This window comes from Zonotrichia leucophrys, chromosome 1 (assembly GCF_028769735.1).
Source record: "Zonotrichia leucophrys gambelii isolate GWCS_2022_RI chromosome 1, RI_Zleu_2.0, whole genome shotgun sequence".
Lineage (NCBI taxonomy): Eukaryota > Metazoa > Chordata > Aves > Passeriformes > Passerellidae > Zonotrichia > Zonotrichia leucophrys.
Window position 1 is genome coordinate 39,986,830 of NC_088169.1, and position 15,533 is coordinate 40,002,362.

The 15,533-nt window shown below is 38.0% G+C and overlaps 1 protein-coding gene and 1 long non-coding RNA gene across 6 annotated transcripts in view; one reads left to right on the top strand and one right to left on the bottom strand.

Moving 5' to 3' along the window:
• Window positions 1-15,533, top strand: part of LOC135447325 (uncharacterized) — a 71,751-nt gene that overhangs the window by 36,831 nt on the left and 19,387 nt on the right. The window lies entirely within an intron of this gene.
• CLYBL (citramalyl-CoA lyase) overlaps window positions 1-15,533 on the bottom strand; it is a 165,967-nt gene that overhangs the window by 10,472 nt on the left and 139,962 nt on the right. For 3 of the 4 annotated variants that reach the window (XM_064712245.1, XM_064712237.1, XM_064712240.1), the window contains exons 4-7: window positions 14,503-14,604; window positions 12,654-12,747; window positions 11,106-11,273; window positions 5,894-6,018 (exon numbers count right to left, since the gene is read on the bottom strand). In XM_064712245.1, coding sequence (XP_064568315.1) covers window positions 5,894-6,018; window positions 11,106-11,273; window positions 12,654-12,747; window positions 14,503-14,604 — 489 coding nt within the window. Of the gene's footprint in view, window positions 1-3,586; window positions 3,644-5,893; window positions 6,019-11,105; window positions 11,274-12,653; window positions 12,748-14,502; window positions 14,605-15,533 lie in introns of those variants that run through there. The other variant, XM_064712248.1, reaches the window with a different exon arrangement.

Here is a 15,533-nt window from a genome sequence, read left to right on the forward strand (position 1 = left end):
AGTAAGGCTTAAAAAGAGCCATCTGGTCAGAGCATTACCTCTCTAGTTAGAGCCTGCTTTGGAAATTGAAATGAGGCTCATGAGCACTCGTTAATGCTTTTTAAACAGGGACTTTGGAGGTGGGTAGCTGCCTTGGTGTGTTGCTTGGTGCAGAGCAGGTTTTGGCATGATGGTGGGCAGGTGTCTGCAGTGTTGGGCGCCTTCCCACTCCATGCTCATAGCAAAGCAGTGCCTGCACCGGGAATGTGCCGACACAGCACGGCTCTTCCAAAAGCAGCTCACCCTGCATTTGCCTCCCCGAGCCGACAAGGATGGGGGCTCATGCCTTGCTGAGGAGGAGCCCAGGGAGCTGCCATCCTCTGCAGGGCCTGTGTCCCCCGGGACAGGAGCAGCTGCCCCCTCCAGGGCCACCTCCGGGTGGAAAGGCCATGGAGGGGCACGGATCCATCCTGCTCCCGGCTCATGGCAAAACTTCTCCCCGCGGGAAACAGCAACGTGCCATCCGAGTCCTTCTCCCTCTGTGTTTTGGACACAGGTCTTAATGAGTGGAGGAAAACAGATTAAGAGCCACTGAATGCCTGCTGGGGAGTGGAAAGGGCGGAAGCTGGCAAGAAAATGGTTTTGTATGAGTTTCTGCCCTGCTTAGAAGCTTTTGCAGCCCCGTCTAGTAAAATCTGTCTCCTTTTCTCCCCACCTGGCATAACTCCCTCAGGACTGATTGCACCAATGTAGGAACCAGTATAGCACAAGCAATTAGCTAATACATCCCCTTCTGCTCTATTATAGAGGTTCAAAATCCACCCCTGATGGATCTTTCTAAGAGAAAAGCCTTCAACCATGACACAAAACACATTTATAAAGCATTTTTCAAATACTAAATGTGCATAGGGAAATTTTGAGTACTAATATGAGCTCTCTTGATCTCAGTTTTGACATTAAAATTTAATTTGGCCACTTTTTAAAAAGACAAACAACATAACCATGGTCCATGCTTAAATTCCACTAGCACTCTTCATCTTTGCATAAGATGCACCTGAGCCTAGACTTCTTAAGGCTGGTGTTCCTTAAAGGTGGCAATTTATCACAAATTCCTGAATCCCCCACTCTGCAGTGAAAGGAACACACATTGTCTAGATAACATAAGGGACAGCACACGCCCTGTGCTCTCAGGGGGAGGGCTGACAGTGCTGCAGCCCTGCACACACACAGAGGTACCCTGGGCTACCACTGCCGCCCTGGGATGGGATCCAGCTTGGTTGGTGGCACCTCAAAACTCAGCAATCTGTCCTGGGCAGTGGCAGTGGGGGCCTGGGCCGCTCCCTCACTCCCAGCTCTACATAAAGCTCTGAGATATAATGCCCTGTAAGGTGCAATATAATCCCTGGGGACTGATGGGGTTTGATACAGCCCCACACCAGAGGGATGCTCCTGTGCATCCCTTCCAAGAGGCATCCCTTGGACATGGTCCCACTTTCCTAGCAACCACGGGCTGGATTGAGAAAGGGTGGATCCTACTTGGCTGGGGAGCCCTCCTGGGGTCCATGACACAGCCAGGAGGGGGAAGAAGGTCGGGGCAGACCTCCCTGTAAGGCGGTGGGAGCTGGAGCTGGCCGAAGCACGAGGGCGCATCGTCTCTAAGATACAGTGGCTTGGGGTAGCTTTTCCTAAACAAAGAGCATTATAAGAGAGCCACTGCTGGAAATTTCCATTCCTTTGTTGGGTTGATGCTGTGTAAATAAATGCATTCCTAAGATTTTTCATAATCCTGGAAAGGGCCGTAAATGAAACTGTATAGTTTGCCAAATCACTGGAGTTCATATATATTATTCCTCAGCTGCTGGGAACATGATATACAATGGCACAGAATATAATGCAAGAAACATATGCTAAAGGTCTTCTTAGAAGCACTCTGTGCATTTGTATGTGGCATACACAAATATTTATTTTGATTTGCTCTATGGGATTTAAATATTCAACCCCTATTACAACTTGGATTTGTGATATACTTACCTTAACTCTAAATAATCCTTACCTGACAGGTGACCTTAGCAGCAGCATTCAGTTATTCCCTAGTTTAATATGAGTGAGTGCTTTGAAAGCATTTGTAAATTAGTATGTGAGATAAATGTGTAATCAACCCTTTACTTTGTTCTTCTGCTTTTTCTTATATTTGAATTTCATTTAAAAGTAAGGTAATTTGGGAAGACTCAATTCCAATAATGATATTGTGCCTGATGTATTTCCACGTTGAATGGCTTAAAATGCATTTTCAACGTCTTACATTTTTGTCATATATAAACACTAACTACTTATAGAAGAGATGCAGTCCTGTATCCAATGTACTGGTAATGTTAATTCTGGAGTTACCTAAATAGTAAAGACTGTTATGTCCTCATTGTTAGAAATCAGATCTTTTCCTTAAAATAGGCTAATAACTTCTCCCACTAACTCTACTCCCTCAGATTCAGTTTATCTGCATTCATAAGATCACTTCCCTGTTTAATGTAATACAAATGCTTTAGAAATTTCTAACAGAAACAGTCCTTTAGACTACTGGAATTATGTTTATCACCCTTGTTTTTTATTTTTGAGCACACTGACATCTATCTTATACTTTCTAAAAGCTACACCTGCTTTTTTTAGGATGAATATTCTAATTTTGAAAATAATATTCCCTAGTAATGCAGTTCTACTGGAAAAATATTGAAATGACGTGGAAATAACACTTTTCTTTTTAAGCACATTTCAGTTTTAGATCTCAAAGTTTTAGACAAAAGAGAACACTTAATAAACAATTGAATAAAATACAAAATGAACTTTTTCAACATTTGTTTCTACTTGTCCAAAATACAACATTACCATTTATTTCCCGGACATGCCATTTTTAAGTTGGATTAGAAATGTAAAAAACAGCCCCACAAACAAAACAACCTAGAAACCAAACAAAGCAACCCCTCAAACAGGACTATCTCCATAAGGCAAGGCCAAATACTCCTTGCTAGCTGGTTTAGGTCTCTAATTTCCTTCTGTTTGGACACTGCCACAGCATCTCTAATTCCACAGTGCTCATCTGAGATCCCAATTTTTCCTGACCTCAGTACTCACATTTGGGGGCTACTATGTCAAAGCTTTTCAGCGTCCAGGATGAAGGAGCCTGGTTCAGCCTTCTTTCAAAAGAAGATTATTATGGTAATTGTAGGTCTCAAATCAGAATAGATTATAAAAGCTTATTACTGTATTTTAATGTAAAATATTGCTAACTAAAGGCATCAAACTTTAAACCACATTAATAGCAAACTATGATCCCAGAGACTGCAGACCAGTAACTTATCTACCACACAAACAGCTGCACAAATCCCTCACATTTATTTTTTCCAGGCTTTCAACTTTGATTAATAACATGGTAAAACCATGCAAGTCTCAACCATATTAACCACAGCTATATTTTTAGTCCTACTGACATGAACACTTTAATATAATAAAAGGGAAAGGAAAACAGAAGAGGTGTTTCATTAGGACACGAGGATTACTGAAACCGCTGTGTGGAGCATTTGCCAGGAGGTGGTAGGGGAAGAGTTATTACTCACATTTTAGCATGTCGTTAGGATGTGGAGAGAGAGGATCCCTCTGTGAGATATGTTTGCTTTGGAAAAAAAATTAAGTAATCAGACTGTCCAAGCCCCTCTTACTGACACAGTCATAACAGCAAATTAGAAACTCAGTTAATGAGTTTCCAGCATTACATCGAAAGCTATTTTTCCAATTTTGTTATAAAATTCAGTAATACGACAGTGCTATGAGATCCAGAAGTTCACATATTAACCTGCCAGTCCTTTTTTATTGGTAGATGGCTACGTGCAAAAAATATATGAAGCATGCAACCTGGTTGGTTAAAAAAATAGCCTGCACCACAAACTCTCAGCAAATTTGATCTTGCAGCTGATTACAGAAGCTTATAATATATTTTAAAAGCATTAATGAAGAGGAAAAAAATTCCCAAAACCCAAATAAATCCCCCCACCCCGAATGGCTGTTATAAACAAAAAACCTCAGCATTATGTCAGTAAAATAGCAGTTTCAAAATAGATTCAAAGACTAATGCTTGCCTAACATTAAATTATTCAATATTTAACATTTTTGGCTTAATGATTGTATGATACTGGGACTAGAGTTAAATTTGGTCCAGTCTCCTAGTCGACAGCTCATATGACAGAGGTGTTCCTTAGATGAGTTTCTGATGCTAAATTCCACTGAATGAATAGTATTAAGCACATAATAAAAAATATTTGGCTGAGTAAGTCGCTTGACTTTTTTTCTTGCTGCATGTACCTGCCTACACATTTGCACCAGCAGTATGTTTGTAATGATGCCTTTTGTGAGGGAGCCAAGCCCTGTAAATCGGAATAATGGGCAAAACCAGTCACGTATATTTTTATTTCTATATTGCTTGCATGAAGAGAGCTACATTCCAAAATTGAGGTGGAGAGAACAAAGAGATCCAGGCACACAGCATCCTAATAGGGACCCTGAAATCAGTGCTCTGGACAGCACCCAAAGAGCATAGTCATGGTTGTGCTGGAAACAGCCAGGGACCACAAAGGGGATGCAATAGCCCAGCAAGGAGAAGGGCAGAGCAATAGCAAATACCTCGTCACACTTTAACTCTGAGAAGAAAGCATAATATCTGTTTTGACCTTTGCAGCATTTTTAATGCACGACATCCATAGTATCAGAAATGCAGGGGAACAGGGAAGGCAGACATCCCATTTTTTTCTAACCTGCTAGAAAGTGTAAAAAATGTGCAGAAAGCATTTATATGGCACCAGTGAAATGAGACCCTATGCACAGTCTTATAGGTGAACTTCTCGACCAGAGGGATTTGTCTCCTACTTGAATGCCACACAAGCAAGTGTGAACCATTCTCACTCATCTGCACTCCCCATTCTGACATTGGGACTTTCCTTTTTAACTAGCCCAGGCTTGGCTAAGACTAAGATAAACATGTTTGGCTGCAACTTTTTTTTTTTTTTCTTTCAAAAAGAGGCAAACTGGATTATAGCAAATAACCTTTAAGATAATTAACTGACAATGCCGCAACTAGCATAAAATCTTCCTTCAGGCGACCCCTAATTTAAGTATTACTGGCACAAAGTGGAGACAGATTGTGCATCACCACCGCAATATTTACATAGCAGAAACCCACAGAGCAGGAAACGTGAGACTCAATGATGCACTAAATTAGGAACAATCATATTCTAGTGTTAATTTGCTTTCTCCTCTATCCAAAATCCAGGTCCAGCAATTGGTACAAATGCACATAAAACATTCCCATTTTTAATGATTAAGAACCACAATCTGCAAGCAGTTTCACTCAAAAGTACATACAATTACTACTGGGCATGTTTGAGGGATCAAACCCCCAAAAGTGAAACAGGTCTACCAACTCAGAGATTTTTTTTTAGAAACCAAGGCTTCCTAATGCATTTATTTCTTTCCATAAATGATGTCTGTGCAAGCAGTTTGAGTCCTCTGCGAGCTACCTGACTTTCTGTTGCAAATATTTTCCTCTGACAGTAACACAGTGATTATGCAGCATAATGAAGAAACAATTTTAATTCTGATGCTGTAGATACTTGCAGGTATTCAAAAGGCTGCATAAGCAAAGAATTAAAATTAAAATGGGGAGGAAGGAAAAGATAGCCATTCTATTTCTAAATATACTGGGAAGTGATACATTTATAATATCCACTATCCAGAGACAGATTTCACAAGAAATACTCTCAGTTACAGCACTTCGTAAGATAAAAGCAAAGAGCAATCACTGACCTTTCTAACAGAATCTTAAATATTATTCAAATTTTGTTCCATAATGGCATATTAGCAAAATATTTACCTTGCCTAATCGCTGATGTTCTTCAAAAGCAGAAATCAGTTCTTGTGCCCACTTTATTTTTTCAGGGCTTGGAGAGAACTGTTCCTGGACAACAGCAATTTGGTTGGGGTGAATCACCTGCTTACCTACAAAGAAGATTAATAACACCAGAATCATGCATCGACAAACAGATGTTCAAGCAAAATGTTCCAACCACTTGAGGCTCTCATATGCCTTGCAGACTTTCTTGCTCTCTAACTAATTATTTTACTTGGTTTATTTTATTTTTAAAACTGGGAAACAGGCAGATAGCTTTTTGGCAGATTATTTTAAAAGTAAGAATACCTTGTGCTATGCTTGCATTCAATATAGTTTGAAAGAATCCAAGATTGTTTCTCCTCCCTCCCCATTTTGATCCATACATCTTCCCTCAGGAATTTCAGGTGCAGTTGCTTGTCTTGGGCAATCAATAACAATTAAGTGTGATGCATCTCTGAATTTGACTATGTAAATAACAGCTCCAGCCACTCTTAAATAAGTTGTATTAAAGTGTGCTCAGAAAATGAATTCTGAAGAAGATGGCAAGAGATCTGTCGGGCAGAAAAGTTACCAGTACCCTAAGGATCATTCCCTAAATTCTCAGTATTGGCTTATAATCATATAATCCCCAACGTTGTTTAAACTGTTGTTGCTGCAATTATTGGTAGTTGCAGGTAGGCTGCAATATTTATTTAGTCACTGGTATAGCAAACAACCACCAGCAGTGCCCTGAGGCTTTATGAAACAGGTTTTTTAATCCTTTCTTGTATAAACATAAGTTAAGAAAATAAAAATAGATGTTGTCTTTTTCACTAGAGATTTTCAAACGTGAATAGACAGCCACATAATCCCTTTTAATCTGTGATTGAATTTAGCTTCCTTAAAACAAATACACGTCTAATTTGTTTGACACTTTAAAAAGTGCGGCGTTCGGCGTTATTAGTTCATTTCTATGGGAATTTCACAGACCGGTGGGATCTCTGTGGTTTGCTTTTAAGGTGCCCTAATAAAGGGAGGCTGCCGTAACTCCCAGCTTCCTTCCTTCGGAGGAAACAACTCTCCTCGGTGCCAGAAAACAAAACTAGGCAGAGGGGTGAGCCTGATGCTGCAAAGCTGCCAGCGAGTGAGCAGTGCCCTGCACGCCGAGGCTCCCACAGCCCCGCCGCCGCTGCCTCTTGTGCCAGCGAGAGTTTTGCACTTTGCCAGGACAAGCTGGAAGTGTCAGGACCCAAGGAAGTTCCCTGCACAACGGGGTCTGCTCCCTGTCCCTACTGCCATTAGGCCAGATGGACTTTAGGAACCAGCCCATCCCTGCATCTGAGAAGTCTCACGCCTGAGCGCAGGAATGCACCTATTTTCCATGAAATAACCACTGCAAAAATCCCTGGATTGTTTTCATCAGGCTGCAGTGGGTCTGAGTGATAACCTGGAGTACAAAGAAACTCTACTTAATTAAATGAGCAAAGAAATAGTAGTGCTGTGGTGTTGCTACATTCCTTTGCTGAAATGCCACAAGTAGCTCAATTTTACTTCTTCTTGAACAACTTTTAGTTTATGATTTTACAGGCATGCAAATATTAGTTTGAAATTTTAATATCACAACTATTTTAAAAATACCTTAAATATTGGTAAAAATTTAAACCCCATTAAGAACCATAATTTTTGAAAGAAATGACACAAATAATTTTTTTAAACTAATGTGTTTTATCTTAAGTTTACCCAGAAGTTTTTCAGTGATATTAATAAAATGTCATAATTAATAAAATGTCACAATAAAAGCTGATGATGTTCCTTATTTGTAATACAACAAATTCTCCATAGCTAAACCATTAATTCCAAAATTGAAGTGTGTACAACAATTTCTTAAAAAATCCTCTGGAGCTTAACTATTAAAAAAAAATGTTGAGTATATTTTAAATTATATTTGAAGTCAATCTCTAATTATAACAAAATTTAAATTTGTATTAAAAATACACATATATGACTTTTTAAAAGTGTAAAACATTTCTGTAAAAAGACTTGCTTTTGATAAAGATACCTATATTAGTAAACTATGCTTTTGTCATTAAAACACAGCTGAACAATTTAGGAAGAATATAATCAAACTTTTGATTTATAGCACTTGGTTGATTTTTGTCACAGACTACCTATTCAAATAACTGTATTGCAGACATAATGCCATGGAGGAACAAAGTAAATATTTTAAACAGAATTGTTGTTATTGACAAGTTACTGAGAGAGTGCAAAATTGGAAGACATTAAAATTTATGACCACGAAATCCTTTTTACAGTACCACTTGATATATTGTGTTTTAAATCAATACTTGTCAAGTCTTTTAGGTAACTGTATGACGGTGTCATTTTAGTCTCCTACAAAAGACTGAAAAGGAGAGGACACCTAGACTGTTTCGTATTTATATCTGCTCTCTCAGCATGTAGCACAGGACTTTTTATAATGACTAGGTCAGGTGTTAAAGCTTATGGCAAGGTTTACCTTATTTTTTACACAAACATTCCTAAAATCTATGCCCATTTATATAGGCAACGCACTGATTTAAAGTCCACGGGTAATGCTAGTGTAAAACATCTTGATGGATGCCTATTTATAGATATATAAATTTTAAAATATATATAAATATTAAAGGACTATTAATTTGGATGGATTACATTTGAAAACATTTGATTTTATGTTTATACACTCACTGAAGGAAAACCAGGCTGATTTTAACATAATTGGAAAAGAAAAAAAAATTTGGCTGCAATAATAGTGAATATTATTCAGTGAGGTCTGCAATAATATTTAAATACCTGGTAAATTCTTCATTATATTATTTTGCTTGTTTAATCTTGAGGGAAGCTATTTGATTACATTAAGGGCAATTTTACTGGCCTAATATGGGGACATCTAAGGACATACAACTTAGCTAAATATTTTGGATTTGCATTGCTTTTGAGAGTGGTGAGTTCAGCCCTGTTCGTGCAAATAAATGAATTGTTCTCCAGCTATGAGAGCAATTTGCAAGACTCAGTTAATTTCAGTTCTCTTGATTTCAATGATTTTGATTGTTTATTAAAAAGTAACAGGGAGGGATCTTATATTTAAAAATTAGAAGAATTGCACATTTTGAATTTGCTAATAGGTTGACATTTCAGTACTTTTACATTATCAGAGGATTGTCAGTGGCAAATGCGATGTGCGTACTTCTGCTTTATACAAAGTCATGGATTAAGCTGAGGCCCATTTGTAATTTTCTGTGATGAATGTGGAATTGGAAATCTTAAAATGTTTAAATTATATAGATTATGAAAAAAATACTTGCATAGATTTGGAAAAACATGATTTTTCTATCAGTTTTGAAATTAGATTTTATTTCAATCAAAAGAAGCAGGAAAGATTATAAAAATATTAGATAAACTGAGAGCAAAAAGCCAAAGAACAAGTGAAATATTTTAGATTGACCTAAAATATTTTTTTTCTTTTTTCAGAGGAAAAGGAAAAATACTGTTTTGTTTCAGCTCAAACAGATTTTAATTTTTTTCCCCCACCAAATCCGTAGAATCAGTATTGACCCATCTGTAATTACAGTTGGACTGATTGTCAGGTTGTTTGCTGAATTTTAGAAATGTGTCAATGATAGTTGCAGAAAGGCAGGAGGCAAAGGGCAGGTGCAGTGAGAGCACCTTAATAAAATCTGTACTTTACACAGATCCTTACTCCTTGTATGGAAAGGCAAGTATGACACGTACAGCTAAGACAGAAAGTAATTTTACACCCTAAATTGCTGTGTGACCTTTTCATTTGTCTTCTGTCTGGACCCTGTTCTAGGGTCAGGCAACTTCCACCATAAAGTCACTGGAGTCCAAATCACCATCAGCATTGGTTATGCTGAACATTTGTAAATTTCCTAAACTGACAGCCTCAGTTAAGTACTTAAATGTGCATTAAGCATTCAAAAAGAGTGCTCTCAAAGGGTCTAGGCACCTGCAAGTCCATCTTCTGTCAACAGGAGGTTCAGATGTTTATGTTTTTTCAAAAATGAAGCCTTTCCTTAAACTAGGAAATATTGGTTGAGACTAGGTAGCCGTCAGCAGGTGCTACCATTCAGCAGCTCTATTATTTTCCCAACTTCAAAGGCAGCCGAGGGACGGGTGGAAGTCCACACGGCCGTGGATAATGTGGCTGTGAGGAGCTAACAATTTCACCTCCAAAACAAGACTTAGGCTTGCAAATGTCAAAGCTCAACAGACAGTAAAGCAGAACTTGTGCTGAAAAGCATTGATTGCTATTCTTTTACTGGTATGCCAAGGGCACTTAAAATTGCACTTATTTTTTCGTTTGGTGCTTTAAGATGTTATATACAGCTAACTGTGAAACTAGAGTTTGCTAGGTGGCATTGCTAGCACCCACGCTTTTGGTAACAGAAACCTAAGGGATATTCTCATTTGCGTATCCTGGATAGTGGTCAAAGAAAAATAATGTGGTGTTCGTCCTGCGTGTTAGAATTCTCTCATGCATGTGTCGAATGGCTGCTTTCTATTGCAGCCCCCGGTCTTTGGTGGCTGCACTGTCCCAAAGAGGTGTCCGAGTGACCTGGTTCACCAATCACAGGGTGACAGGCTGCATTACAGCACTGTGGGGCAAGGAGCCTGCTGCTCTTGCTGTCTGCCAATACCTGTAGGTGTCACCAGCACTTACTAGGGAGAAAGCCAGGAGACTACAAAGAAACCAAAGAAAACAATAAGAAAATAACTTTCCCCTAGCAGCTAGCATATGAGATTTACTTCTCTCTTTTTTTTTTTTCTTTGCCTAAAAAGTATTTTTAAACTGCTGCTGTTGTTCAAACAAAGAGAAAGGGCTCCAGGTGTGGAGGAGGCATGGCAGAGTACAGTATTGCGTTTCCTGTGCTCTGGGAAGGGAGGAATCACTGCACAGCCTCTACCCCAACTTCTCTTCAAAACCAGTCACACGCTTCATGGCAGACAGTTTCAAAAAGCAGCCTGTGATTTTTTAGGCAAAATTTCCAGCCACAATTTTTAAGATAGTAATAAACATAGAAGAGCTTGATATCAATGAGTTTTTCAATAAGTGCCCTGAAACAAAAATCAAGCTATTTGTCCAGGTGACAGTAAACATAGCAACCTATTTAAAATGAGCAAGGTCCGCGTTCTTTTGAGGCATCGGCAAAAGTCGTACCCGTGAATCCCATGGAGGCGCCTTCCCTCGATTGCCTGCGGAGCCCATCTTCATCATGGAAATCAATGTAAACAAGGTCTATTGCTTGAAGGCCAAATGCCTTTGCTGTGACTATGATTTTTTGCCTGGCGTATAGAATATCGTGAGTTTCCTTACTGCTTGTTGCACCTGAGAAAATAATGAGAACAAAGAAAAGCTGACAAGAGTGTTTCAAACCTTTCTGTTTTAAATATTTCTTATGCTAAAAAAGAAAAAGGGGAAAATTTGAGATTATATTTAACTGATTTAGAAAATAGAAGAGGGATGCAAAGCTATACAGTAGAGTCAAAATTATACTCTTCTGAGGAAAAAAGATGCTTTAGCAAAAATAAAAATAACATCCCTCTAAACACTAGCTTATAAATTCAGATTTTGATTTAGTTTAAATCAGAATTTGAAAGCCTGAAGTCAGTGGAAGCTTTGTCTGGTAAGGACTGCTGACTTGGCTAAAATGAAAGTAATTATTAGATTTTGCTATTTACTGAATGTACAGTGAGAAGCATTACAGCAAGAGAAGCTTTACAGAAATTGATATACTGGGTCCAACTAAATGGTTAAAAAATTCACACTGAGAATAGAATTGCACTTTCCTTGGTTCTGATTCTTGTCACAACTGATGTCCTAAGCTGAATATTTAAGCTTTAGTATTTGAATGAAAAATTGATGGTAGATGACTTCTGAGAAGAAGCAAAAGTATTCATGAGACTTCATGCGCTCACAGGCTACCAGCTAAGCAATGTACTCATGTGAAGGCTAGTGGGAAAAAAATAATAACAATAATAACCATAAGGTTACTATTTAGATAGAGATTTTCAGTCTGTAAGGAATATTTTAGTAAAGCAATGCTGATTTTTACATCAACATACTTATTTTTAATGTAGAAGTTCATAGCTCTGGGCTTTTGTCTTTAAATTAAATCAGAACCTAAGTGCCCTCTTAGAAAATAAATAGTGAAGCACTTTTTAATTTTTAGGAAGACTAGTAGTGCTTTCATTTGAATATGTGGTTGTATTGACATGTGACAACTTTAAAATAAATTTATGAAAGCAAAATGTAGCAGGAGAGTGTGCTTGATGTTAAAAGCTTGAGTGACAGTTGTATGTAAAGAAGTGGTGAAGCGAACACCAGAATTTTAGGACTTTCAAATGTAGTTATAAAAAGCATGTGAATGTTGCTTATGCATACAATATTTTAAAATTATTTCAGTGACTCAACAGGGTGAGGGTTTATTTTGTTTGTCTGTTTTGGGTTTTTTTTGGTGTTTTTTTAAAATTAACTTCTGGTACTGACTGGCAGTACAAGGAAGTCTCAGTGCCCTGTAGCACAAGGACCATGTTTTGAATTGCCAGTGGTACATTCTGCACTGAAAAGAAATTAAGGAGTAAAATGAAAACATAAAATGCAGACTCAAGTAAGTTATTACTTTACTTATTGCTGTCAGAAATTTCACAGGCTTCTCCAAAACAAATGCCATACATAAACATTTATAATAAAGAGGCAAGTAACAACCTATGCTGGCACGGAAATCCTCTCCTCCAAAGACAACTGCATCCAAATGAAAGCCAGCCTGGGATCCTGTTCTGAGTGCTTCTTCACAGACAGCCTTCAAATGAGAACAGAGCATTAATGTCTACAGAAATGCAGGATGCAGAGAGACTACAGAGGCTGTTACAGCAACCCAGCGTCACCAAAATCCTTCCGAGAATATTGCTCCTATTAAGCAAAGCCGCTGTAGGTGCTCGACAATGCACAGTGCTTTAAAATGACTCAGCAAAAGAAAAAAGTATTTTGCTTTCCCTAAGCATCCAGATAGCAAATACTGGACATCCATAACAGGTTCCCCACCTTCTGGTTTACATTATGCCCCAGGTGTTACTGTGACCACTACTTCAGACATTTATGTAGCAATATGAAACAAAACATTTGGCAAATATTGCTTAACAACAAACAAAAAGTATTATATTTGATTAGTTTGACAAGCAATATATCTGCATGAGAAACTGAAATAAAGATCAGAAACTCTTTTATGAAATAAATAATATTAATGGTTTACAGTTATTACAAGTTCCTTACAAGACAGAAGATTTGCCACTTTAAAGTGTCCATCTACATATAACTAAAAATAAGCTAAGGAAGTTAAAAATGCAACAAGTGCTGCAGAAAAACACTAAAATAAAAGTAAATTTTCTGCTGTAGCTTTTTTCATGAGGAGAGTAGTATTACTATTTTATATCAGTGTTTGGATAATATTAGTATCTTTTAAGGCTAAGGTACATGGAGAGAGACATGTAATTACCAGCTCTACTAACGGGCGTTCTTCTGTAGCAGCTGGTGGGACACAGAATCATTCTGTAACAGAGTGTGCTTTAAAAGGGAACTCTCCTGCCAGCATCAGCAACTGCAACATTAAACCTCCACTATAAAATACTGTAGGTGAAGAAAAACCTCAATGGTTTAATAAATGATCTAATTCTGTGTTTGCACACTGGACAGGAACATGTCCATTTGGTTATGGCTTTATCGTGCTCGCACATAGGTGAGTGTGTGCTGTAAGATAAATGGCTGTATCAAACGACCAGGCTGCCTGTGAGGTACTTCTGGAGGTACTTCTGATCTGTGTGTCCTCAGCTGGTCTGAAACTTTTCCCTTAGAGCTTGGGAGGGGAATGCGGAGTTCCTTGTGCATGCACGAGCTCTTCTGTTTCATTACCATGTTTCCTTGACATTCTGAAAAGCCTGGACTCAATAGGAAGGTCTGGGGAGGGGTTTGTATTGAAATGAAATTAATAAATTAGATTTGATCTAAAATTACCCTAAAAATAAGCATGTTCTTCAGGTATTTTCAGTGTTAATTCTGTGTCTAATCTTAGCATTAAACACTCCATCATACAGACAAAGACATGACAACATGGAATTTGATTGTAATGTTATTAGTAGAAACCATTATAAAGAAGCAAGTTTAGCAATAGTGAGGTGATAATTAACTCTTATTTCAAACTAAGTGTTACACAAAAGTTGTGTCTGACAGCTACTAAATAGCCTGAAACACTGAGTATTCCAAATCTTTGGAGAGACCTTTTCCACTCCAAATGTGTTCAAAACAGTACCAATGAATGAAGAGAGGTTTTGATATTTGTTGTGGACTGTCTGGAGCTGTTCTGTCACTGGAATACTTTGAATTTATGAAGGCCTTTACAATACAAACATCAGAGTTCAATGTGCAAATGTTTTTGGGGATTGAACAATACGTTTTGTATTTTTTAACCTCTTTTCCTTGGTGAAATCACGGAGAGACTGAGTATTCTCCTTATCCTAGTTTGCTGAGATGGCAAAATATGAACACTTCAAGACTTTCTTACCTTAAAATTGAGCAAGCCCATTGCAGTTTCCACAAAGGGGATAAAATTCATTGGTTCTACAAGTGTTCGGCCTTTTAGGTGATGTAAGAATTTGTCTGAAAACTAAAACTACACAGAATGAGCTATCAGAGGCAAAGAAAGAACAGTCTACATGTATACACAACATGGCAAATATTCACCTTACTGTAACAAACACCTCTCCCCACCCCAAAACCTGATAACTAAAAAAATTAGAACAGCTTATAACAAGGCCTGTGATCTGAAACAGCAACATTCCCATACATTTCTAAATTTGGAGGCTGGTTTGCAAGGAAAAAAAAAATTAAAAAAAAAATCCAATCTTAGCACCTCTCACCCTGGCTTAGTGAAATGCAAATCCGTGGGCTGTGGAAAACAATGAAGTGCTGCTGTACCTGAGGTCCGGTTTTGTTTCAGGTCCAGCACTGCCATCACTGGAAGCGCTCCCCAGCCTTCTAAGTGGCATCCGTATTATTCATTACGGCACCGTTACCCTTTTGTTCAATAGGCTTTTCTTCATAATTTTTTAGCTTACCTAGGAAGGCCTTAAAAAGGAAGTTTAATTCTTTGAAGACCAAAGCTTGCCAATTTTTTCCATGAGACCAGTTCACAGCTAGCTCTGAGCTGCCAGTGGGGTAGCCCAAATTCCAAAATCTATCATCTGGAAACATACAAAAGCTCTTGCACAGATTTTTCCCCTTTCAAAAGAGAAAAAAAAAAAAAAAAAAAAAGGAGGGGGGAAAACCTTCAGCCCTATATTGTAAATGTCTTATGTCTATCCAGATCGAGTAATTTGCGTCAAGATAAACATATTTCAGGTACTGCAAAAATGTTAGTAAATAAAGACAAAAATCACATATGCATATATTTTAAATTTAAGGAATATTCAACTATTAATGGATATCAAAGGAAAGGGAATTTTAATCATCTCTCCATTCAGTCTCAGTTGGGTAAATCATATCTAAGAGATTTGCATAAATATAAACCATCAAAGACTTTTCATCTTCAAAGGG